The sequence below is a fragment of the Herpailurus yagouaroundi genome, unplaced genomic scaffold (assembly GCF_014898765.1).
Source record: "Herpailurus yagouaroundi ecotype Mexico unplaced genomic scaffold, PumYag 187, whole genome shotgun sequence".
In the NCBI taxonomy this organism is placed as follows: domain Eukaryota; kingdom Metazoa; phylum Chordata; class Mammalia; order Carnivora; family Felidae; genus Herpailurus; species Herpailurus yagouaroundi.
Window position 1 is genome coordinate 967,801 of NW_024412418.1, and position 23,667 is coordinate 991,467.

General features: G+C 55.9%; 1 protein-coding gene across 3 annotated transcripts in view; it reads right to left on the reverse strand.

The window, feature by feature from the left end:
* Positions 1-335: 335 nt before the first annotated feature.
* CD6 (CD6 molecule) overlaps positions 336-23,667 on the reverse strand; it is a 39,920-nt gene continuing 16,588 nt past the window's right edge. The window contains exons 2-13 of one of the 3 annotated variants that reach the window (XM_040494998.1): positions 13,181-13,249; positions 11,735-12,085; positions 10,636-10,947; positions 9,605-9,907; positions 8,352-8,417; positions 6,098-6,238; positions 5,661-5,759; positions 4,478-4,600; positions 2,722-2,793; positions 2,370-2,624; positions 1,965-2,066; positions 336-1,432 (exon numbers count right to left, since the gene is read on the reverse strand). In XM_040494998.1, the coding sequence (XP_040350932.1) occupies positions 1,368-1,432; positions 1,965-2,066; positions 2,370-2,624; positions 2,722-2,793; positions 4,478-4,600; positions 5,661-5,759; positions 6,098-6,238; positions 8,352-8,417; positions 9,605-9,907; positions 10,636-10,947; positions 11,735-12,085; positions 13,181-13,249 (1,958 nt within the window). In that variant the 3' untranslated portion in view covers positions 336-1,367. Of the gene's footprint in view, positions 1,433-1,946; positions 2,067-2,369; positions 2,625-2,721; positions 2,794-4,477; positions 4,601-5,660; positions 5,760-6,097; positions 6,239-8,351; positions 8,418-9,604; positions 9,908-10,635; positions 10,948-11,734; positions 12,086-13,180; positions 13,250-23,667 lie in introns of all 3 variants that reach the window. The other 2 variants (XM_040494997.1, XM_040494999.1) reach the window with 2 other exon arrangements.

The window sequence follows — 23,667 nt, forward strand, 5'->3', positions numbered from 1 at the left end:
GCCACTGGGCCCAAATCGCGGCCTCTGGGCTGACGGAGGGAAAGGATTCCTCTGTACGAAGCCACTCCACAACCCGTCCCCTCCGGGCATATGCCAGGCTCGTTTCAACTCCCCCGGGCCTGGGAGCGATTCTTTGCCCGGCGGCAGCTCTGAGCGTCAATCACATGACCCTGCCTTGGAAACCCGTGGAGCTACTGAGCCAGCGCCGGCCGAGTGGGGCAGAGAAGAGAGGGACGCAGCCACTGACCTCCCTCACGGGCATGTCTGTGTCCACCTTGTCCCGCCCTCCACACACACACACACACACGCGCGCGCGCGCGCGAGAGTTCAAGGACTTGTCACTCAATGCCCCATTTTTATTCAGCAATTACTTTAATCTCAGGACACTCGGAACAGGACACCAGCAGCCGGCCCCGAGCCCTCGGGCCTCTCTCTGGAGGCTGCCGGGACGTGTTTGTGGCTCTGGGTGCGACACTGTATATTCCCATGCTCCTCGGGGAAGCTCCCAGCAATCCAAGCAGACAGATGGGCGCGAGGTACTTCGCACAGCCTCTGGGCCCCTCCTGCTGCCGTGGGCACTGGTGCCCAGCTCTGGGTCTATGGGGGAGCTGGGCTAGGGCCATCGTCGTAAGCCATGGGAAGCTTAGAATAAGGATCTTCTGTCCAGGGACGGTCACCGCAGAACAGGGCTGTGCCCCGGTGGGCTCCGAGGGTCTCTAGAGGCTGGGCTGGCTGCGGGCGCCAGCACCTTGGTCGTGGGGGAGGGTCAGTCGTCCCGCTCGCGGTCAGCTGGCGGTTCCCAGGAAGGCTGGACTCCATGCCCGGGCCCTTGCCAACCTGGGCCAGTGGGTGTGCCACCCCCAGCCCCAGAATCCACCTGCCGAAGCAGCCCAGCAGCCCCTGCACATGGGGCGTCCCTGGGCAGCGCTGGGACGGGGCCTGTTTCTGTTCTCTCAGCACCTCTGGGCCCGGAGTCGTCTGAGAACCCGGGGAAGCAAACGCATCGTAGACGCCCGAGGGCCCGAAGGGGCCTCAGGAGTCATTCAGCTCAGCCCCTCCTTGCAGCCTGCTGAGTGGTGGCCCAGGCGACCCGTTCATCCTTGAGACGGAGAGCTCACCACCTCTCCGAGGCAGCACCCTCCACCTTGTGGCTGTTGGGGCCGGGGGAGGGCTGGGCCAGCAGCTTCTGTTTGATGGACGGAGACTGAGCGATGCAAGGTGAGGGCTTTCCTTGCATCTCGCCGGGGGAGGCTTCTCAGCCCCCTGGGGGGGGGGGTGGTGAGCTGGGAGGACGGGGTGGGAGAGCGGGGGCAGGTAGAGCAGGAGTCCAGCGGAAGGGAGTCGCCGGAGCCTCTCGTGGGCCCGGCCTAGGATGCCCCGATGTCGTCATAGTCCTCATTGCCAGTGGAACCAGGCTGGGGCCTGGGGGATCCTGTGTGGCCAGGGGGCTCGGGTTAGTGGGAGGCTGGTCACCGCCCCTCCTGCCGCATGGGACGGAGCCGAGCGGGTCCGAGTCCGCCCCCTCCCCTGTGATGCCGGGCGGTGTGCAGTGATGAGACTCCCGTTGTATGTTCTTGGTCGCGGCCAGCTCCCTTGCTGGCCTGTCAGCCCAGAAGGCAGAGCCTCGTCTGTGCGGTGTAGGGCTACAGTCCCCAAGTTTGCACAGGACGAGCTGGGCGACTGAGTGCTGGCAGACACCCACCACCTCAGTGTCCCCCCCCCCAAGGGACCATCGGCTGCTTCTGCTTGAATGCCTCCGCTAATGGGGAGCTCACTTCCTCTCCAGGCACTCTTTGAGTCTTTCTCTGTCTCATCCCCATCCATGTTCCCCACCTCCTCATTTTACTTCCTTTCTTTTCCCCTTGGGCCGATGGATCCGATGGATCCAGAGATCCCCCTACGCGTGCACCCGCTGCCCCTGACCATCCCCCCCTTCCGGGACCCACCTCCCCTGCCGCTGGCACCTGGATACTGAAACTGGTCCGTCGAGGGAGGCTGGGGCGGCGGCTGGAAGTTCTGGTACCACTCCCCGGAGGAGGTGCTGGAGCTGTCGTCAGCCGAGGGCCCTGCCGGAAAGCCCCGGAGCCGGTCACTCTCTGCCTGGGGACAGCCAGCTCACGAGCTGCCAGGGCTAGGAGGCCCTCCCGACTCACAAGAGTGAAGTCCCTGGCTTGGCCACGAATAAGAAAATGAAGGTCCGGAGAGGGGTGGAGGCTTGCCCAAGGTCACACAGCAAGTGGCTGCAGGGCTGGGGCTGGGATCCCGAACTCAGCCTGGCTCAGGGCTTCCGGCTGTATGCTTCCTCCAGCCAGGCCGGCTACGGGATGGGAGGCCGGGGTACACGCAGAGTCCTCCTGGGCCCAGCTTACCTGAAAAGGTAGCCTGGGAGCCAGCCAGCTCCAAGTTCGGGGGCTGCTCCAAGAAGGGGCTCCTCTCTGTAGAAAACACCTGAGGGGTCCACAGAGGTAGCCTGCTACTGGGGCTGTTGCAGTAATCCTCCCCGGAGGACGTGCTGGATCCCCTGTTGCTTCCTGGGTGGCGCTGAGAGCCCAGGGAGGGCGTGTCTGCGACGTAGTGTCCAGCCCTGGCGGGTGGGACCTGGGAGGCACTCGTCTCTTCAAGTCCTGGGCCAGGAAAGGGAGGATGGTGAGGAAAGAAGCGGCAATGCATCAAGGGGGCTTTCAACTCGGTCGGGGCCGACATCCCGTATCACCGACTCACCTTCCTCCAGGGGAGGCATCTGGAACCTGCTCTGCTGGATCTCCTCCTCCGTGACCCGGTGCCGCTGGGAATCTACAAGCAGAGCGGTGGTGAGGAGGGGTGAAGGTCCACCTCCTGGTCCTGGGAGCCCGGAGGAGGGGCGGGTGGGCCTCGGGACTTGGGAGGGGGCCCTGAGGCTGAACAGTGGAGGAGGACAAGCCCAGGGGTACCGAGGGGCTTGGCATTTCCCATCACACCCCAGGCTCTTGTCCAGCCAGACCCCAAACCTCAATCGCTAACCAGCACGGGGACAGGCTGCTTCTGGCCAGAGACCCCAGTGCCTCGAGCCCCTCTGGCCTGCCAGCTGCCCCTCCTCCTCCTTAAGGAAATAGGAAGAGTCCTGGGCTCTCCGCTCATGCCCTGGAGACTCTGGGCAGGAAAGGGGCAGGCGGTGCCTTCTAGGAGCACCTAGAACTTTCTAGGAGCACCTAGAACTTTCCGGAGTGGAAGCCTTGCTTACATCCAGTTCCCTGTTTCAGAACTGGAGAGATGTGGATTTGTTGAGTCTTAAGGACCTGAGGGTCTGGAACCTTGCCGTCAGCTCTCTCAGAACCGGTACCCCTGAATTTCCATCACAATGTCACAAGATTTTGGACTCCTGGTCTTGCCTCTTACGTGCCTGGGCTCAGAATCCCAGGCTCTAAGGATGCCTCATCCCGGTGGCTCCCAAATGCTGATTTGTGGCACAGAGCAGAAGTGGAATCACCCACCTCCCACCCCATAGGCCCTGGTGTGCCGGGTGGGGCACAAGCAACCGGTGGTCCCCAATATCCATTCTCCCCTCTGGCCTTTATCTGGACACACAGCTGCTTGGGACAGAGGTTTCGTCTGTCGTCCTCTCTTACAGCTGGGGGGGCTTAAGTTCCAGCCGGGGTGATGTGGGTGGCCGTGATGTGGGCATCTCTGGCATCCTGCCTTTTAGGGTAGGGCATGCCCCACCTTCCCTTCCCATCCTGCTGCCCAGAGTGTGGATGTTGTAGTGAGCCAGGCTGGACCATGTGGACAAGGGCAACAGCTTAGGGATTGCACAGCAGCAAGAAAGGAGGAGCCTGGGCCCCTGCCGACTTCTTAGGATGCTGTCATTTGGGGACCTCCGTCACACACAGCCAAATTCCCATCCTCGCTTATATGGCGGGTCCCGGGGAGAACCGGGGAATGTTTGACAAGCTCCCAAGGGACTTCACAATAGGCATGGGATTCTGTGCTCTAACCTCCAGCATTGCGTGGGCCCTGCCTTAAGCACTGTCTTTCCTCGTCCTATCCCCAGCAGGCGGGAAGGAAAGCTGGAAAACCCGGCTGAGAGGTTCAAGCTGGGCTTGCCCATGAAGGGAGGGGAGGGTGCCAGGTTGACGGGCAGAATGGGACACAGAAGGGGTGTGGGAGAAACCATCTGAATGAATGTCTCTTGCTTGGACTTGCTTGTCTAACACAGCCACGGCCACCTTCCGGTGAATGTCGAGGGGCGGGTCTTAAGACCCCGCGTGGCCAGAGACAAACGTGGGAAAGAAGGAAGTTGGAGCCATGGAGAGGTCTCTAGGGTCACAAAGTATTGTGAGAGCCTCAGTGTAGGACCATCTGCCGTGGATCCAGTGGGTAAGAAGGGGCATTCAACCCATGTCATGCAGGGGTCACCAGATGGAACCTACGGAGGGTCCCCAGCCACATGGGCCCTCTCCCTGGTAGGGGCGGGTGGGCCCTCGGGAGCCCAGGCACTCACTGTAGAAGGTGGTCAGGGCCACGGGAGGCTGGGCACTGAAGTCATAATGCTCATAGTCTGAGTCCGAGCTGGAGTCCGAGTCCTTGGGGGGTAGGGCCTGGACCTGGATGGGCAGCTTGGGAACTGGGGAGAGAGCAGAGTTGGGGCACGGGGGAGTGGTGGGCAGAAAGGCGCAGGGAGAGGCAGCAGAGAGCATGGGTGGGGGGGACCAGAGACAGAGCGGCAGGGAGAGCACGGGGTAGCCCATCTTGTACAAGCCCATCCAGCCAGGGTTTTCCAAGCTCCCCCCCCCCCCCCGCCCACACTTCAAACACGGGGAACTAACAACACGTGTTTATTTCACAAGCACGGAGCAGTCACTACATGTCAGGCGCTGTTCTAACATTTAAAACATGATCTCGTCTGGATTCTCGGAACAACTCTGTGAGGTAGGTGCATTACGGTCCCTCTTTTATAGCCAAAGAAACTGAGGCACAGGGAGGTTCTCAGCTTGCCCAGAGAAGCAGGCAGTGTGGCTCTTAACCTCGAGACCATAACATTCAGTGAGCGAATGATCTGGGCCCAACTTATGTGCTAAGTTCTGTATTCATAGTCTCTTCTCAAATACACTGATACCGTGCAGAGAGAATATGTATATAATTTGGCTGAGTTTTGTATTGCTTTTCCAGTCACCGAATGCTTTCAAATAAAGGTGATTTAATACAGTCATAATGCAATGCAATGAAACTCGAGTTCCTTTACAAGACTTTCAAGAGGTATAAATCCCTATGTTGTAAAAGATGGATGACTGATCTGATTTTTTTTTTTTTTCATTCAGAAAAATGAAATAAAATTATGTTCCAGGAAACCTGGATGGGGCTCTGCAGGAAGGCTGATTGAGGCTATTGAAAGAGGCGATAATATCACAAACCTACCAGCCAATTAGCAGGGCAGAACTTTCCTCTGAGAAATGCCCTGTATTATTCCAGAACTCTAAAGCTTAGTCTAGAATGACTGCCTTGGAGGGTCCTCTGCCCAGATCGAGGCACGACATGCTCAAGGTCCCACGGGCACCAGTGGGCTGGCTGAGGTCTCATCTCCAACTGGGGTGCTGCTTTGACCTACACAGTTCTGACTCTCCAAAAAAGGATTCCTTTCCTGTCCTTCCCAGCCTTCCTCACTCCCAGGGTGGTGGACATCGTACCTTCTTCTTTGGAAATGGTGATGGGAACATCTTGATAGCTATTGATACCCTCTGGGGTGGTGGTGGGTGGGTGCTGGTCGTTCACCATAATGGGCAGGGCTGAGAGAGGAGAGGCAGAGATGCTATAAGTCACTTTTTGGTCTCTCCCGGTCTAGCTGGTCCTGTTCTCACGGAGATGCCTCTCTCCCCACCTCTCCCTCAAATCCACACGCACGCACACAGTCTAGTCCTCCCATGGACCACTTCTGCCAGGCATGCTGGGAAAATCCTGCCCATCGGGAGGTGCTCCCAGGGGTCTGGGCTGGGTGGCCATTGCTGGATGGTGCTCCATTCTGCTGAGTCCCTTGAGGCCCCCATCCCCCTGAGAAGGCCACACCTCAGGCCTGCTGCTTTCCCTCTCTGGGCCTTTCCTGTGGCTCCCAGAACTCTGCACCTACCGTATTTTCCTTTAACTTTCAAGAAGATGAAGGCTGTGGAGATGAGTAAGCCAAGGAGGAGAATTCCCAGAATGATGCAGAGGATGAAAAGCATTAGTTCTCGCGATTTCCAGGCTTCTGCTTTCTGGATCGTAGTAGGTTCTGGAAGCAAGAACCCCACATCAGAAAGAGGAACGGACATAGACTTCTTGCCTCTCCAGCATCTCTGCAGCCGACTTACTTCCCTTTTGGACTTATCTTCCTCCTCTCTTCTTTTTTCCAAATGTCCCCATCTGCTTTTAGACACTTTATATTGGGAGGTGCCCAAGAAATGTTGAATGAACAATTAGCTGAGTGAGCCTTTCCCCTGGCCACCCGCTCAGTACTCATTGAGTGCCCACTGTGTGCCCACTAGGCTCTAGGGATACAAATACGACATCGGCATCATAGGCCTTGAGGGCCACTGTCTAGTGGGGAGATCAACACGTTGACTCAATCCAGTATGGCGCCAGGCTTACTGGGAAGGAGGTATGGGCAGGCATGAGGCCTTACAAGGGGCCTTCTCTGGTAGGGCAGGGTGGGAGGTGGACACCGAGGCTGGCTTTCCAGAGAAGGTGACGTGGAGCCACCTCTGGCAGTGAACAGACCATCAGGAGGGCGAGATGTCCTTTCTGTGCCCTGGATGCATCGTTCCCATCAGACACGTACTCCCTGAGGGCAGAGGTGAGGGCCGTGATTCTGGACCTCCCAGCTCCGCAGCCCTGATGTGACTTCCTGTCTTCACCCCTCTCTCGGTGCCACCCCTGCTAAAAAAGAACCCAAAGCCTGCAAAGAGGCTATAATGAGGCAGGTGCTTGGAACCCTCGAGAGAGGAGAGGCGGGACTCATCTCCTCCTCGGTGTTAGGCCACAGGGCTGGATGCAGGGTAGTGACAGCACCACAGGGGGCTGGTGGGATGCGAGCATCCTGACCCCCTGGCTGGGCATAGTGACTGCTCCCCACTGCCAAGAAATTACCCTCTCCCTGTTCTCATTTTTTCCCCTCCCCTGCATCTGCAAAGGGCTTGACTTGAACCAGGGTGGGAGGTGGGTTTAGCAGCAGGAAGTGGGTGTAAGAGGGAGGCTGGGCTGCGGGGGCCATGAAGAGACCAGGGAATTCGGGCCCAGAGGGACAGGCTGAAGGCAGGGCTGTGGGGCCAAGGGCTAGAATGTGGATCTTTCTTTGCTCTTTGAGGGCTGATGAGGCTTCCCACCTTGACCTCAGAGAGAGAGAGAGAGTATGCGAGTGGGTGTCTGGGGTCCTGGCAGGAGTTCACCCTACAGCCCGTACCCTTCCCAGCGTTCCACTCCCTCTCTGTGCCTTCATCCATCGCCAGTTGTCTGTCGACTTAGTGCCCCTCCACTCCGTCCCCAGGCCCCTGTCCACCTTCCTCCAGTGGAAGCAGGGGACGGCACCCAGCCGGTGAACCCCCTGCCTATCCCGGGGCTGCCAAGGGGCTCCGTGCCCGAACTAAATAATCACGAGAACATCTAATGCTCCGACAGTGCTTACCGTGTGCTCTGCCCTGTTCTAAGTGCTTTAGAAAAATGAATTCACTGGAGACTCACAGCAAAGCCAGGAGAAAGCTACGGCGATTATCATCCCTACTTTATAGTCAAGGGATCTGAGGCTCAGAGACACTCAGCCCAACATTACCCAGCTAGCAGGGGACACACGGCTGGGCTTTGAGCTTCAGGAGTCTTCCTGGAAGTCAGCCAAGCTACACACAGCTGGCGGGCAGACCAAGCCTGGTTCAGATCAGAGCCTTGGATGCAAACTCCGGCCAAATGCCGGCTGGCTGCGTCTTCATCCTGTGAGCGCGAGCTTTTTTCTCCGGGTAAAGGCTCTAATGAGACCTCCCCGATGGGGACACCAGGAGCATCACAGGGCCGGGAACTAATGATGGCAAAGCTCTGGATCGGTGCCCGGGATGTTATTAACCCACTGACTGTGAGCTACCACTGGCCCGTGTCAGACCAGGTCAGCGCTGGCTCTCTCCAGCTCTGTTCTCCTGCCCGACAGGAGAGTGGGCTCCTGTCCATGAAATACCAGGATTCGGGAAAGCTGGGGAGCTTACACGGCAGGGAGGGGAGAGGAGAGGGGCAAAAGCACCCACAGAATGGAGCCCGGGGACAAGGAGGGGGCGGAGGGAGCGGCAAGTCCATCGGCTGGAGGTAGGGGACGTGGGAGGAGTGCACCCACCTCCCTGAGAAACCGCACCCCCAGCGACACTCACCCACAGTGACCGGCTGAATGCTTGCAGGGGCTTCAGAAGTGGACAGATTGAGCAGACTTCGGGAGCCTGTCAGAAAGCACCGATCACTTACTCAACACGTATTACCAAGCACCTACTGTGTGCCAGTCCTTGTGTTAGAAACTGAGCAAGACAGACAAGTGACCTGGAACTTGGGGGTGCATATGGGTAAGAAAACCTGCCTTTCCCACCCCCCACACTAAGGAAACTTCATGCTGGGAAGTTTCTTGGGTTAGAGTAAGAGGCTGATGAGAAAAGAATGATCCTTTCTTTCTGTAAAATCTGCTACAGACCCCAAATCTCTTTTTCTGTCAAGTCCTGGGTTCGTTCTGCACATTGGCCCCGGGAGCTGGGGAGCCGACATTACGATCACTATCATTATCGCTTGACAGGTAAGGGATGGGGCTTACAAAGTCCCTCGGTGGATATCACCCGATTTCCCAGCTACCCTGCGAAAGGGCAAGGATCGGCAACCACACGGTCATGGAACTGAACCCCCCCCCCCCCGCCCCAGTGGGTAAATGGTGGAGCTAGGCTTCGTAGACAGGTGTCTGAGCTCCCTCGCGACGCCTAATGCCATGTTTCTCTGGGTCTAACGCTCTGGCTTTGTCATAGTTTAACACCTCTGAAATTGGGGCGATGCCATCCATTGCTACAACTGATGGCGTGCCACGAGTTTATTTTGGCAGCATTGTTGTCCTTTATGGTACATAAAACAATAACTGTGACCTCCCGATGCCGCCTTAGATTTGGCGAAATATGGCAGAGTCCGATTCTTAGTGGGGAAATGAGGCTTAGTGGAAATAAGCGGCACCGGGTGCTCCCCAATGCCTGGCACGTGATGGGGGCCCCAGACTCTGTCGCTGATGTTACCATTAGTGTCTCCCACTGTTATCCTTCTATGCCACCAGCCCTGGGATAGCAGTTGGTTTCATGTCCTTGAGCCAGTTCTGGTCAACAGAGACCATTGCTTAGCATGTAGGAATGTCTCACCAAATATTGGACGTCACGATCTGGGGGCTGGATCGAGGAATCTGGGGGCAAGAGTGCCCTGATTATTTAGCCGTGTCTCCCTGGGCATGGTAAGGGCAACGGTCCCTGGAAGGCCAGTAGTTGTCATTCCTGACCTAGTCCAAGCCATGGTCCCTGGCCTGCCAGTTCTCAGGCTTCAGATTCGGGTGGAATCCTAGTCTACATCTGGGGGTAGATGAGGTAGGGGTGGGGAGGAGGGATACCTGAGCAGAGGACTCTGGCTGCCCTCGACTGTCTGCAGAGATAGGGGTTGTTGAACCTCCAGAAGCAATCGGAGGGGGTGGGCTCCTCCCCTTTGCATGAGTAGTACATTTTCCCCGGCAGGGAATGGGGCAGCCCCTGGAGTCTTGTGGCCACGGTCCCACAGCCCAAGGTCCGGCAGAGCACCTGGGCCTCCGAGGAGTACCACTCACTGTCACACACTGTGCTCCAGACCCCACGGAAATGTACTTCCACCTGCCCCTCGCAGGAGTCGGCGCCCCCAGTCAGGCGCCAGGACTGGTACTCTGCAGAGGAGAGGTGCGGGGGGTGAGGGTGGGGGCAGAGTCAGGTCAGGACCCTTTGGGCTGAACCCCCCCCCCCCCAAGCAGGCCTGGCTCATGGATGCAAACACCCTACAGCCAACCAGTCTCCAGAATCCGTGTCCTTCCCCGTCTATATCTGCCCACACATCCCCCGGGGGTCATCTGCTGCATCTACACTGGCCCATGCTGCTCTGCTACTCAAACTGTGGTCCGTGGACCTGCAGCATCGGCGTGGCGTGGGATCTGGTCAGAAACTCAGACTCTCAAGCCCTGCCCGCACCTACTGAGTCAGAATCCCTATTTACCAAGACCCCTTCTCCCCAGCCCCCATGCCCGTGCACAAGTAGAAAGAAACACTGGCTGGACCAGAGCTTCGTGGCCTCATCTGGAAGGCTGACAGCCTCCTCCGTCCGGCTCCCCTTGCTGCTCTGAACCCGGTGACCGGCTGGCCCCGGGGAAGAGTCTCACCACCGATGTGGCTTCCTCCAGGAGGTGGGCAGGCTTACCCTCCAACTCTGGAGTCCTGGCTCCCTCTAAACTCCACCTGGCTTGCTTTCTTAGGGCGCTTGTCACTCTCTCCCTCCGATGTTGCCTCTTATTTGCTTGTCTCTTATTTGCTTGTCCCCGTATTTGCGAGGACTCGACCTCGCTCCGGCAGGGGTCATCCCTCCCGGCTCCCAGTAAGTGCGGGTAGATGACCCCCGGCTCACCTGAGCACAGCACGCCGGCGTCCTCCTTGTGACCGCAGTAGCCGTTTCCTGGCAGCCCACGGCAGTCCCACAGGTGGTCCTCGGTCCCCGAGCAGTTCACCTGGTCCCGGTGGATGGGTCCTTGGCCGGGCGCGAAGTGCAGGCCGGGCAGGGCCTGGACCGCCCAGCCGCAGTTCAGCTGCCGGCACACCACGTGGGCGTCCTTCAGGTCCCACGTGTCGTCGCACACCGACCCCCACTGGCCGCGCTCTAGCATCTCCACGCGGCCGGCGCACGGACCGCTGCCGCCCACCAACCGCACCGCGCGGTTCTCTGGGGAAGAAGAGGTTTGTGGGTGGTTGGGAAGAGCGTGGGGGGGAGGGGGGAGGGTGGTCTTAGCGGTGGATCCGATGAGACGAGCTGGTAGCTCGGTGGGCAGGACTGGAAAACCCAGTCAGGGCTGAGGACCTAGTGGGCAGACGTGGGGGACTCCGCAGGACTAAGGACCTGTGGGTGGGCTATGGGGCCGGTGGGAGGGGCTAGTAACCTGGTGGGCGGGACAGGGGAAATCTCTGGGCTTGCGGACTGGGTGGGCGGAGCTGCAGGCTGGTGGGTGGGGCTAGAGGCCTGGTGGGCGGAGCCCGAAGAGCAGGCGGTCCTGGGGCTGGAGAGCCGCGCTGCTAAAGGACACAGGGAACCTCGCATATTTATGCACATGGGAGGTAGGGGCAGAGATAGAGGTCCTGAGCGAAAGCAGAGGCGGGACCAGTAGGTAAGGGCTAGAGACCCAGTTAGGATTGGGGAGCCAAGGGGTCAGGTTGGGGACCACAGTGGCGGAGCTGGAGATCCAGTAGGGGGAGAGGTCCGGCGTCCAGATCTGAGGACTTGCTCAGAACTGGAAATGAGACAGTGCTGCAGTCCACCAGTGTGGGAACCAGCTGTGCTTGCGTTGGTGGCGGGTGGCCGGTGGCGGGCGGCGGGGGGTGGGGGGGTAGGGGAAGGGAGGGTCCTGCGGGCGGGCCTTGGGTCCAGTGGCCAGGGCTGGGGACAGGAGTGAGGGACAATGGCTTGAAGCCCTGAGGGTAGGGCAGGCAGGGCCAAGATGACGGTCTACTTGTACCTGCGCAGGTGACCTCAGCTGGCCTCATGTCGCTGTCGCACGGACGCTCCACCACGTCGCAGAGTGGCCACTCGGGCCCTCTGCACAGGACGGCGGGCGCCAGGGCCAGTGTGGCGTTCGGGGCCTCGCTGGCATTCCCCGCGCCTGGACCAGGCGGCAGCTCCGAGGGCGGCAGGGTGGGCTGGACGGCTGCCACCGCCCCGCCGCAGCTCAGCGCGCGGCACGCGGCCTCGGTGGCATTGTGGTTCCAGAATGCCCCGCACGCGGGCTCCCACGACTGTCGGATCCAGACCTCCACCGTCCCGCTGCAGTGGCTGCTCCCATTCACCAGGCGGATCCCGAGCGGCTCTCCTGGAAGTGCCAGACGCCAGCTGAGACCTCCACCGATTGGGACTCTGCAGACCCCAGGGATGGCAGTGGGGGGCGGCGGCTTCCAGGGGATCCACCGCTGACCTGCCGTGTTACCTCAGACTATACCCTCCTGGGCTCTGGGCCTCAGCCTTCCCATCTGCAGAATGGGGCTGGGCTGGTTCATCCCCAATCCCCCTTTGGGGCCTGACCTGGTTCTCCTTAGAGTCCGGAGACGGGGGCTGAGGGTGACTGTAGAGGTTAGGATGCCTTTGTTCCATCTAGGGTGACAGAGAACCAGGGGTCCAGTCCCCGCAAACCTCCCTCTCTTGCCCCTGTCTCCAGGGCACCCTTGTGTGAAGGAAGGGCATAGTTCTGGGTGCCAGGCCCTGCCCTTGTACTGTGGGTGCCATGCGTCCACTCTTAGGCCCCTCTGCTGTTCGGAGAGTTACCATTGAGGCCGCCATCATGACCTTGAAGCCCTGGAGGATGGATATGGGGTTGGTGATGGGGTTGAAGATGGGCTTCTTAGGATGGTGGTAACCCAGACACCGTCCTTGGGGAGTCACCTGCCTATTTTTGCCCAGGACTACACCCTCAGGATAGCACACAGCTTTGCACAGAGTAGGTGCTTAATATGTGTTGAGTTAATCAAGGACCCACTTGGCAGCGCCCCCCCCCCCACTAAGAGTTCTTCAGCTTGTTGTCAGCAAGTCTCCTTAAAATGCTTACTGAACATTTTGACCTCCCATATGTGACATTTTATTTTAAGGTAAGCCCCTTGCCCAGTGTGGGGCTTGAACTCATGACCTTGAGATCCAGACCTGAGCTGAGATCGGGAGTCAGATGCTTAATGGGCTGAGCCACCCAGGTGCCCCAAGCATATGTGACATTTTATCAGTAGCCTTTCAAAGATGGCAGTTCTAAGATCTCAGAGGGAAGGTGATGGCAGGACTCAGGCACTGAGCCAGGAAGTTAGGGAGCCTCCCTGATACCCTAAAAGTCTTTCCTCTCCCATCACTCAAGACCCCCCACCCCCCCACCCCCCGCTTGGTCTCAGAAAGCTGGCTGTGCGCCCCAGAAAGATTGTTTCCTTACCTGACTCCAAGGGCTGGGTCTCTGTGCTGCTGGTGTTGGGCTGGCCGGATGGGGTTGGAGTCGGGTGACCTGAAATTAACCAGCAGTGGCCACGGTGGGTGAGTGAGCACAGAGGTAGAGGGCACAGAGGTGACTTCAAGGACAGGGGACACTTTCTGTGGCTACGTGGGGACCTTGACACGACATGGCCCTGGGCCTTGGGCATAGTTGCCTCCATTCAGGGTAGGGAAATTCTCAAGCTTTCTTCTGGGGCATTTTCCACTTCCCCTTTGAATTGTGCAAATGTGCTCAGACATCAGAGTAGAGCAGGGAGGAGTGACTGGAGGCTTTGGGGACACACTTCCTGGCTGAGTGACCGTGGATGGGCTACTACCCTCTCTGGGTCAGAGTCCCAGTTTGTTGGCAATAGCACTGAGGCAGGTATTGTGAGGCTAAAAGGAGTCAATACCTATAAAACACTAGACCTACAGAAGAAACTCGAACGGATGTTATTGTCAGGAAGAACATTGTTGTTTGGAAAACCTGTTTGAGAAACTCACACCAGGCTTCTGGGTAATCGTTGCATCTGGGGGCGGGACCATCAGACTGCAGAGCTTTCAGATGCGGAGAAACATTTGCCAAAGGCTGAAGTTACGCAAGGTCCTTGCAGATAGTATTCCATTTTCCTCCAAACAGGCAGTGAGGTAGATATTAGCATGTGCTTTTTACAAATTAGGAAAGGGAGGCCCAAAGAACAGAAACCAATCGCCTGGCCCGGATGGTACCCCTTTGTCCTTCCAGAGCCCTGTCCTCTTGGCCCCCTGGGGGCTGACCTGTTTGGGCTACATCAGCATCTCCCTGGGCCCTTTAGCTTTTGCTTGGCTCAGCCAATGGGGAGCCCCAGCAGAGGTAGGAGGGAGGGAGGAGCGCGGAGTGGTAGGTGCTTATTCCCCTGGCTCCTCCTGTCCTTGACTCTCTCCTTCCAGGTCTCGCTGACCACTCCCTGGTCTTGTCTCCTTGGGTCCAGAGTGGCAACAGCTCAGCCACTTCTGGTTCTTGCTTACCTTATCCTTTGTAAATAGTCTTTTTGTTTTTCTGTGTGTTTTTAAATGTTTATTTATTTTTGAGAGAGAGAGAGAGAAAGAGAGAACACACAAGCAGGGGAGGGGCAGAGAAGGAAGGAGACAGAATCCCAGGCAGGCTCCACACGGTCAGTGCAGAGCCCGACGCGGGGCTCGAACCCACAAACTGAGATCGTGACCTGAGCTGAAGATGCTTAACCAACTGATCCACCCAGGCGCCCCCGTAAATAGTCTTTTTGTAAATAAGCCCCTTCAAAGTCTCCTATTTTGAAAGCGCCTCCCCTTTCCTGTTGGGACCCCAACTGATATTGGCCCGAGGCACCCCCCGCCCCAGCTGAGCAAAAAGCAGAGTTTGGATTTGAACAGTCTCGGAGGAATGGGCTCCGTGCTGGGCGGGGATATTCCAGTTTGCAGACGCAGAAAGGGAGGGCTGTGGCCAGGGCCGCTGTGCTCCCAAAGGAGCGCCCCTGCATTCAGGGTCTCTCCCCTGCATTCAGAAGGGCGTGTGCTCGCTGATGGGCCGATGTGGGGAAGAGGCAGCGAGCCTCCTTCGTCCCTTCCTTCTCTTTCTTCTCTTTTGACCCAGTATTGGAGGCCCTGATGCAACCACAAGATGGAGGGAAATGCGGACCCAACTGGAATTTTGTGTAAGAAGTAAACCTTTTTTCCGGTTCACATCTTGGTGCCCCCTCCGAAAAAAACATACGCAAACCCTCCAAAAAAACCCAAAAAACCCAGAAGTGAACCTCTGCTGGGGTAAGCCATGAAGATTTCACCCTATGTTTGTTACCCCGGCCCATCCTGGCCTGGCCTGACTGATCTAGGGGCTGCAGACTCAGGCACGGCTGCTACATATTCTGAGAAGCTTCTCCGGACTCGTACCCAGTCGTGCGCCCAGGCGCACCCAACGCTCAGGCCTGCAGACACAGCTCTCCTGTAGGCACCCATGTGGGCCACTCCATCACTCAGACAGAAAGTAATCAGGCCTAGAATTGCCTGTCCTTGCCAGCTCCCTGCTTGGCTGCCCGGCCTGACCCCCGGGGGGGGGAAAGGACTCAGAATTCAGAGCACAAACTCCGTGGCTAATGGAATATTCAGAACCAGGATCCAGACGCCCCGAGGTTAGGACTGCAGAATCCCGGTTCCCACAGCAATGGTCCCAGTGCCACAGAGTAACAGTTTTCAATACGTGTGCCAGGGCCCGGGGTGGGGAATGGGGTCTTGGCTGTGGCGTGTGTGTGCTTGTGATTGTGGTGGGTGTGTGAGTGTGTGGTTGTGACCATTTGTGTGCAAGCGTCTCTGTGTGTGTGTGTGTGTGTGTGTGTGTGTGTGTGTGTGTAGGGCCCTAGGTCGACTGCGTGTGTCTCTCTGGGTCTGGGAAACCACTTTCGTGTGCAAAAACACACATGCTTTCTGTTAGACCAGAAAACCCTGGAGGGCGGGGCTCAAAGCTGAACCAGCCCTGTGTCCCAGGCTGTCCAACCCCGTGGTTGCTGATTGACTGTCTGATGGAGGAGTGAGTAGACCTGCCAGGTTTTATTTTGTTTTTTTACATTTATTTATTTTGGAGAGACAGACAGAGACAGAGCACACGTGGGGGAGGGGCAGAGAGAGAAGGAGACCCAGAATCCGAAGCAGGCTCCAGGCTCAGAGCTGTCAGCACAGAGCCCGACGCGGGGCTCGAACTCACAAACCGTGAGGTCATGACCTGAGTAGAAGTCAGACACTCAACCAACTAAGCCACCCAGGCGCCCCTAGACCTGCCAGCTTTAAGGACAGCTGTCACCAAGGCAGTTTATTCATTCTCAAGGGTTTGTTTTCTGTGTCCCAGGCATTTTCCTGCCCCCAATCCCAAGAAGGGATCCTGGCTTTTGTGTTCTCTGAGTCCTGTGCCTGTAGGAACAAAAGAAGAATTTCCCTCCCACCCTCCTTGCATCCAGGCCTCGGCTGGCAAGCAGGGCCCAACGCAGCACCGGTGCGTCCCAGGCATCATTCTGCCTTTGTCTGGTCCTGCGTTTCACACTTTTCTTTGCATTTGATTCACTTTTTGCTGGAGTAAACTTATTTGAAAAGGAACCGTTACCTTTTCCCGGGAATCTGCTTTACAGCATTAAGATACTCAACTATAAAAGTGTGGATTGCGTGTCTTGGAGGGCTAATCACTGGACACAGAGTGAATGGTCATTCATTGGGGAAATGGAATGAATTATGGCCCATTTACAGCATGTCCTTTGATGCCGCCTTTATAGAGAATGAAATGGACACACACCGGTTGGAGGGGTTTCCATCCTGTGTTGAGTAAGGAAGCAAGATGCAGGGAAGGAGGTGTAATGTGATACAACTTTGATAAAGCGATGGCCAAAAAGAAAAAAAAAACACCTTTTATGAACTGGTACGATTATATGGACATGGGGAAGAGTGTGGGGGGGAAGACAGAGGAGGCCAGATTTATGGGCGAGTGACCTGTGCATTCACAGGCCCCCAACTCAGAAGGTTCCCTGGACGTGGTTTAGTGCTGTCTTCATCTTGAAATTCTTAACAGTTTTTAACAAGGGGCTCTACATTTTTCTATTGCACTGGGGGGGCCCCTTCACATTTTGGAACTGGTCCTGGGGCCGAGCCTTATGCTGGTGGGAGAAGAGAGGGAGAGAGAGAGAAAGCAAACAAGGAAAGAAGGAGATAAAAGGCTGTATTTAGGAACCCATGTGTGGTATGAATGCATTTCTATAAAATCAGGTACCGAGGTAGACGTGCACAAACTTAGCGAATATAGAGCACAAATGGACTTTTAGTACGGCGTGCCCCAAATGGAAGCTAACTGTGAAACTAAGTGTACTAAAAGGAAAGCCACATAAGAAATATTAAAAGATGCGTCATCATCGAATAAAGATGGTCTCTTTGGTAGGCTCAGAAAGAATGACAGAGCCTCGAAGAGAAAATCATTAAAATAATTAAATCTTTTTCTTCCCACGCGGCTCCGTGTTATTGGATACTAAACTCGGTTATGCTGTGTGCCCCACAAAATCATCTTGAGTTGTGCCCCCCTCCCCATTCTGCAAAAGTAGGGACCCACAGGGATGAGAGATGGAGGGGAGGGCTCCGACGGGGGGGAGAAAAGCTTACCCCCCCAGCGCAGGACGACGGACAGCAGCTTTTCCAGATGGCCCCAAGCAGAACGGGCCAGGACCCTGGACAGGGTAGCCAGGGGAAGATGCCAAGGGAACGTGAAATGTAGGCGACCGAGGACAGGAAAAATGAAGAGTCACCTTTCCTGGAGGCTGAGAGACACTTGTCCTCCTCTTGTGTCACCCAGGCCCGTGGGACTCCCTGGGGCTTGGAGAGCTGGGGGACATGGAAAGGGAAGAGGCGTAGACACTGAAGGAGAGGCCGAGGCCCAGCTGGCCGGCCCAGTGTCAGAGCAAGTGGGGGAGGAGAGCTGTCAGGCCCCTTCGGGGTCACCAGAACACTGCCCTGGGCACACCAGGCACACGGGGTGAGAGAAACACCAGCGGAAGGCTCCAAAGATGTGCCGAGAAAAGCATAGACGTAATAAGTGCTTGCCGAGAGGGTGATGCTGCAGGGCCGCGGTTTGGGGGAAGGCAGGGTGGAGACGGAGGGCTACAGCCACGTATGTGGAGGGGGCCCACAGAGAGAACCCCACCCAGCCCGGCTTTAAGCTTCTGAAGGTCTTCTGAGACCCAGAGGGAGCCCGAGTTCGGTCCCCCATTCTGTCCTCTCCTTGAACCCTGGACTTTTTCCCTCCGTGGCCCCAGTCGCATGCAGTTAGGGTGGTTTTAGTGATGTGCTGTTCATTCCCATCAGGCCCGCTAGATTCTAAGGGTCACAGGGACAGGGATGTTCCATATCCCCAACACTTGGCACAGTGCCTTGCTCAGAAGAGATGCTAAAAGGATATAAATAAATGAAATGTGATCTCTACTACAGGAAAAAAAAAAGCATAGGAAAAATAAAAACACTAGCAGGAAATATGCCCACACGGCGAGTTTTGTTGTTTTCTCTCTCTTTCGGTTGCTTTAAATTTTTAAAATCTTCTACGACAAATTAAAAATCAAAGGTCTCCAAAGAAACAAGTGGGCCTTTTTTTCGGGGAGAACATGTGGTTGGCTCGCAGTACTAATACAATGAGTTTTTTTAGTGTTTCTTTATTTTTGAGAGAGAGAGAGAGAGAGAGTGCGAGCCCAAGTGGGGGAGGGGCAGAGCTGTCCACACAGAGCCTGACACGCGGGGCTCGAACTCATGAACCACGAGATCATGACCTGAGTTGAAGTTGGACGCTTAACCGACTGAGCCACCCAGGTGCCCCCACAATGAGTTTGAAGCCAGCTGTCCACTCATTCCGCTCACCCGAGCCTGTGGAGAGGGTCCGGCAGACCACGTGGCCAGTGTGGCCGTGTCAGCCAGAGCCACACTCACGCCTGGAGGCGAAACAAAGAGCTCGTGTGCTCCATGGGTCAAGCCGTCTCTTCTCTGGTAAATGTCAGGATTGTTGGGGGCAGAGTGGAGGGGTCACACTGGGGCTGAGTGTTAGAGGAGGCGGGTCCGGGCTGATTTCTATCATTGGCTTTCTGTGTCACCTCGGATGGGTCTTTTATACTCCCCGGACCTGTTTTCTCACTTGCAAGACAACAGACTGATAGCTTTCTGGTCTCTTCTAGTCCTTCGATCCTTTCATTATAATTAGATAAAATATATAATGAAAGGCAACTCTAATGAACACTCACTGTATGCCCCAGAGATGATGAGTATTATCAATGCGCTTTAATCCCATGTAGTATCTATTCAAATCCTGAAACTATCCTATGAAGTGGGAACTATCAGCCTCCCTGTGTCATCACAGAGAGAACTGCAACACAGAGAGGTTAAGCAAATCACCCACGGCCACCCAGCTGGTCAGCATTAGAGGCAAGCGTAGAGCCTGGGCAGTCTGGCTTCAGAAGCCACTCTTAAACCACTACATCGTACGACTTCCAATATCCTATCGATATAAATGGAAAATGTGTCCTGTGCTCTCAGTCTATCATTACAGGGGGCGGTTCACCATATGCAAAGAGTTCGTATGTACCAAAGCGGCAAGAGGAGTAGAAATCTGGAGATGTTAGAGATCCTTTTGTCCAAAATGGAGAACTGTGTTGTGCTGCACTGTCCAATATGGTTGCAATTTTCATTTTATTTTAACGCAGTTCATTTAAACGTCATCTTACAAACTGATACTCGATCCAGTCGTTGGAAAACTTCAAAAACCGTTCGAGCTGCTTAGATACGTGAATCTACCTTTGCCATAGCGAATTTTATGAAATCTGAATACAGATCAAGTACTGCTGATGAAACTTTAGGGTCCAGACTGAGATGGGCTTTAAATGCCAAGTATACACCATATTTCGAAGACTTGCTAAGAAAAAAAGTGGACTGTGAAATAGCTCGTTAATAACTTTTTATATTGACAGCATGTTGAGATGATATTTTGGACATATGGGTTCAGTTAAAATATATCATTATGTTAACTTCATCTGTTTTCACTTTTTAAAATGTGGCTACAGGAGAATTTAAAATGACCAATGTGGCTCACATCCTATTTGCATCAGACAGCACGATGTGGGGGAGAACATGGGCCTTGCATCCACAGGCTTGGACAGGAGACCCAGCCCTGCCCTTACTAACTATTTTTTTTAAGTTTATTTATTTATTTTGAGAGAGAGAGAGAGAGAGAGAGAGCACACGTGCATAAGTGGGAGAGGGGCAGAGAGAGAGGGGGAGAGAGATCGAATCCTAGGAGGGCTCTGTGCTGTCAGCGCCGAGCCTGATTCGGGGCTTGAACTCATGAACCATGAGATTGTGACCCCAGCGAAAACCAAGAATCAGATGCTTAACTGACTGAGCCACCCAGGCGCCCCTTCCAATACTTTAGAAGAACTCATTTAATTTCATTTCATTCCCACAGCAAGCCCGCAAAGTGGGGACACTGAGGCACAAAGACGTTTTGTAATTTACCCAAGACGACACGGTGAGAAAATGTTGGAGCTGGGATTTGGACCCAGGCTCTCTGGTTCCAGAGCCCACACTCTCAACCGCTCTACTCCACTGGTTGGAATCCAGGGTCCTGGTTTCGGCTTCAGTGACAGTGCCGGGGGCAGGGGAGTGGTGGGGGGGGGGGAGTGGAGTGGGGGGGGGGCAGGGAGCTCTGACAAGCCAGGGGATCTTCCAAACTCCTTCCACCTCTGCACCGCTCAGCAAGCCCTGAACTCAGACATGAAAGCTCCCCCCATAATGGTGGTACAGCTTCCGGGGGTTAATTTCCAAAAGGGGCCCTGACTCCCAGGGTGAGCTGCCACCGTGAGGAGACCATCCTTCCTGGGGCAGAGGCCCCTGGGATGGCATTTGTCCCACTGCCCTCATAACACGGAGGACACAAGTCTGCTGGCTGAGCCACGAGCTGCCCCTGCCCCTTCCCCACCAGCTCCCCGACCCAGGCTGGGTCCGGTACCATCTGCCCCCTCCCCCCGTTTCTATTGTGAGGAGGAAAGGGACACTTAGAAGACCAACCACCAGTGGAACCGGGGTGGGGTGGGGCGGGTATCGGGGAAGCAGCCAGGAGAGGGGGGGTGGCCCGGGACTAGGCGACTGGTTCTCTTTCAAGAAATTCCCTGGAGGTCGTTACTGGGCAGCGATCCGCCGAACGGCTGGACAGAATAAAGGAACAAGCTACAATTCCATTAAACTTGGAAAGAAGCATGGTGCCCGTTTACACAAGTAACTTGCAACTGGAGGTAGCTGTGTTCTGTCTTCGAAGGGACTTGGGGGGAGATTGTGACATCCAGTCGGGCTGCGTTTACTTTGTCACGGAGATTGAGGCTGGCCCAGGGGCTTGGTGGGACAGCACAACCCTCTCTCACTGGTGTCGGTGGCTGTGGTGAACAGACCAGGCTGTACCCGCTGGGAATCCCTAAGTCCAAGAAGGTTGGGGTGACCTTCCTCCCTTTGGAACCTATAGAGAAGTTAGGGGGCTCCTGGGTGGCTCAGTCGATTAAGCATCTGACGTTCGGTTTCCGCTCAGGTCGTGATCTCCCGGTTTGTGAGTTCGAGTCCTGCATGGGGCTCCTCGCTGACAGTGCGGAGTCTGCTTGGGATTCCCTCTCTCTCTCTCTCTCTCTCTCTCTCTCTCTCTGCCCCTCCCCCACTCAGTCTCTCTGTCTCTCAAACTAAATGAACTGAAAGAAAAAATTTTTCTAATTAAAAAGAAAATGTAAGGGGAAGTCAATGACTTGGGATTTTGGCTTTATTTTATTTGATGGGCGTTTTTGTTTGATTTCACTCTCTCCTCTTCTACCTAGGAAAATCTTGGGGACACAGAGGAAACTCAGTGCACACGCTATGAACTGGACCTTTGTGTCCCCCCACAACCCACCAAATCTGTATATTGAAGCCCTGCTCCCCAGTGTGATGGTTCAGGAGGTGGGGTGCTTGGGACGCAATTTGGGTTAGATGAGGTCATGAGGGTGGGGACCTCCCGATGGAAAAAAGAACACTGTCCCTCTGCCACATGAGGACGCAGCAGGAAGGGGGGGCAGCCATGAACCAGGAAGAGGTTCCTCACCAGACACTGAGCCTGCAGGCACCTTGACCTTGGACTTCCCAGCCTCCAGAACTGTGAGACCACGTTGGTACTTTGAGCCATCCAGTCTGTAGCATTTGGCTCTAGCAGCCCAAGCTGAGACAGCACATGATTGATGGGAGTTCAGAGCTCCAGAGGACTCCACTCCTTCAGGGCAGAGAACATCCAGCCTTTTTAGCTTTCTTGCATCACCCTGTCACACGACAGAGGATGTTCATCTGCGTGACCCCCTCCCTGCATGCCCAGCTGGACTTTCTGTCCCCTCCATCGCCACGTCCAACGGCCGCTCATAATTCCCACCGAAAGGGAAGCTCAACCATAGGAACAACGCAACATAACCCGCTTTGGGGCCCGTTAGATTTCTGGAAGTCCCCCGTTCTCTCTCTTGCTCAAGAGAGCAAGGCTGTGTGAGTGACACTGTGCCGAGAGCTGAGAAATGAGTCTGTGGCTGGCCTGCGTTCAATTCCATTCACACCCGTTGACCGCTCGCCGCGTGCCGGGATGGGAGCAGGTGTCAGGGACACGAGCGTGTAACTGGGAAGGTCCGTGGGTTGCCTCGAGGGCTGCGGGGAGAACATATGTGAAATGCCTCGGATGTGGTATCTGGAAGCTGTCGTGATGACTCCCCCATCCTGAGGCTTTGGCCTACTTTCTCTTGTCCGGTCCTGAGTGGATACGGTGGGGGGGAGGGGGGGGCATCTGGCCGTCGATTACACGTTCCGTCCCAGGCACGAAGATGGCTCTGAGGACCCTTCAGCCTTCTCTGCAAAGGGACAGTTCCAGCTCCCCAAAGACTTCGCTATTTCCTCCTTCCTCCCCATCCCTCTTATGAACCTCAGCAGAGCTGCCCCACACTCACATTTTGCCGCCCCCTTCCCTGGCTCTGCAAGTTCTAGAGATGCTCATCCTATGGTCCTAGAGACGAGATGGGGCCTGCGGTTGCCATGGTAACAGGAGTTCTTCCAAAACCAAAGGCTCCCATGGTCCTGACCCCACAGCCGCCTCCGCCAGACCCCACCTTCTGGACCACCACCGCCCGGTGAGATGAGACACCACCACCCATGGAGAGTCATGAGCAGCTCCATACTAAGCCCAAGGGGTGACAGAAGGGATGTGGTTCCAAGAGAGCCCAGCAGGCCAGAGGCACTGACTGGCCTTTCACAGGTCCCACCTGCTCGATCCCCCATAAGAATTCAGACCACTGAGTGCGCGAGGCAGACGTCCGGTCCCTCCTCTAGAATTCTGATTCTAGTAGGTCTCGGGTGGGGGGGTGTTTGAACCAATCCTGCCCGGGGTTGGAACCCAGCTGCCTCCACGCCATGGGCGTGTTGGGCCAATCTCGTTATATGCCAGCCTTGCTTCCCCCACCTCACAGATGTAAATGTCTCGTATGACTGACATACGATCACAAGAGAGACCCAACGCTGGCCCTGGTTAAGTACTCAAGATCTTGCCGGGTCAACGAGTATGAACGTGTATATGTGATAGATGTGTGTGTGTGTGTGTGTGTGCACATGGGCATAGGAGGTGGATAGAGCAGATTATAAACACATTACGCAGGATGGTCACATCGTTACACATATAACGGATCGAAAAATGGCCAATAATACCTCAAAAAGCTGAAGATGTTCAGACCTTGACCCCCAAACCTATTCCTTTCCATACATATCCTAGAAAAAATTATCTGGCATGTTCACATGCAAACATCCACGGGGATTTTTACTGCAGAAAGAAAATTAGGAGTGGGGCGCCTGGGTGGCTCAGTCGGTTGAGCGTCCGACTTCAGCTCAGGTCAC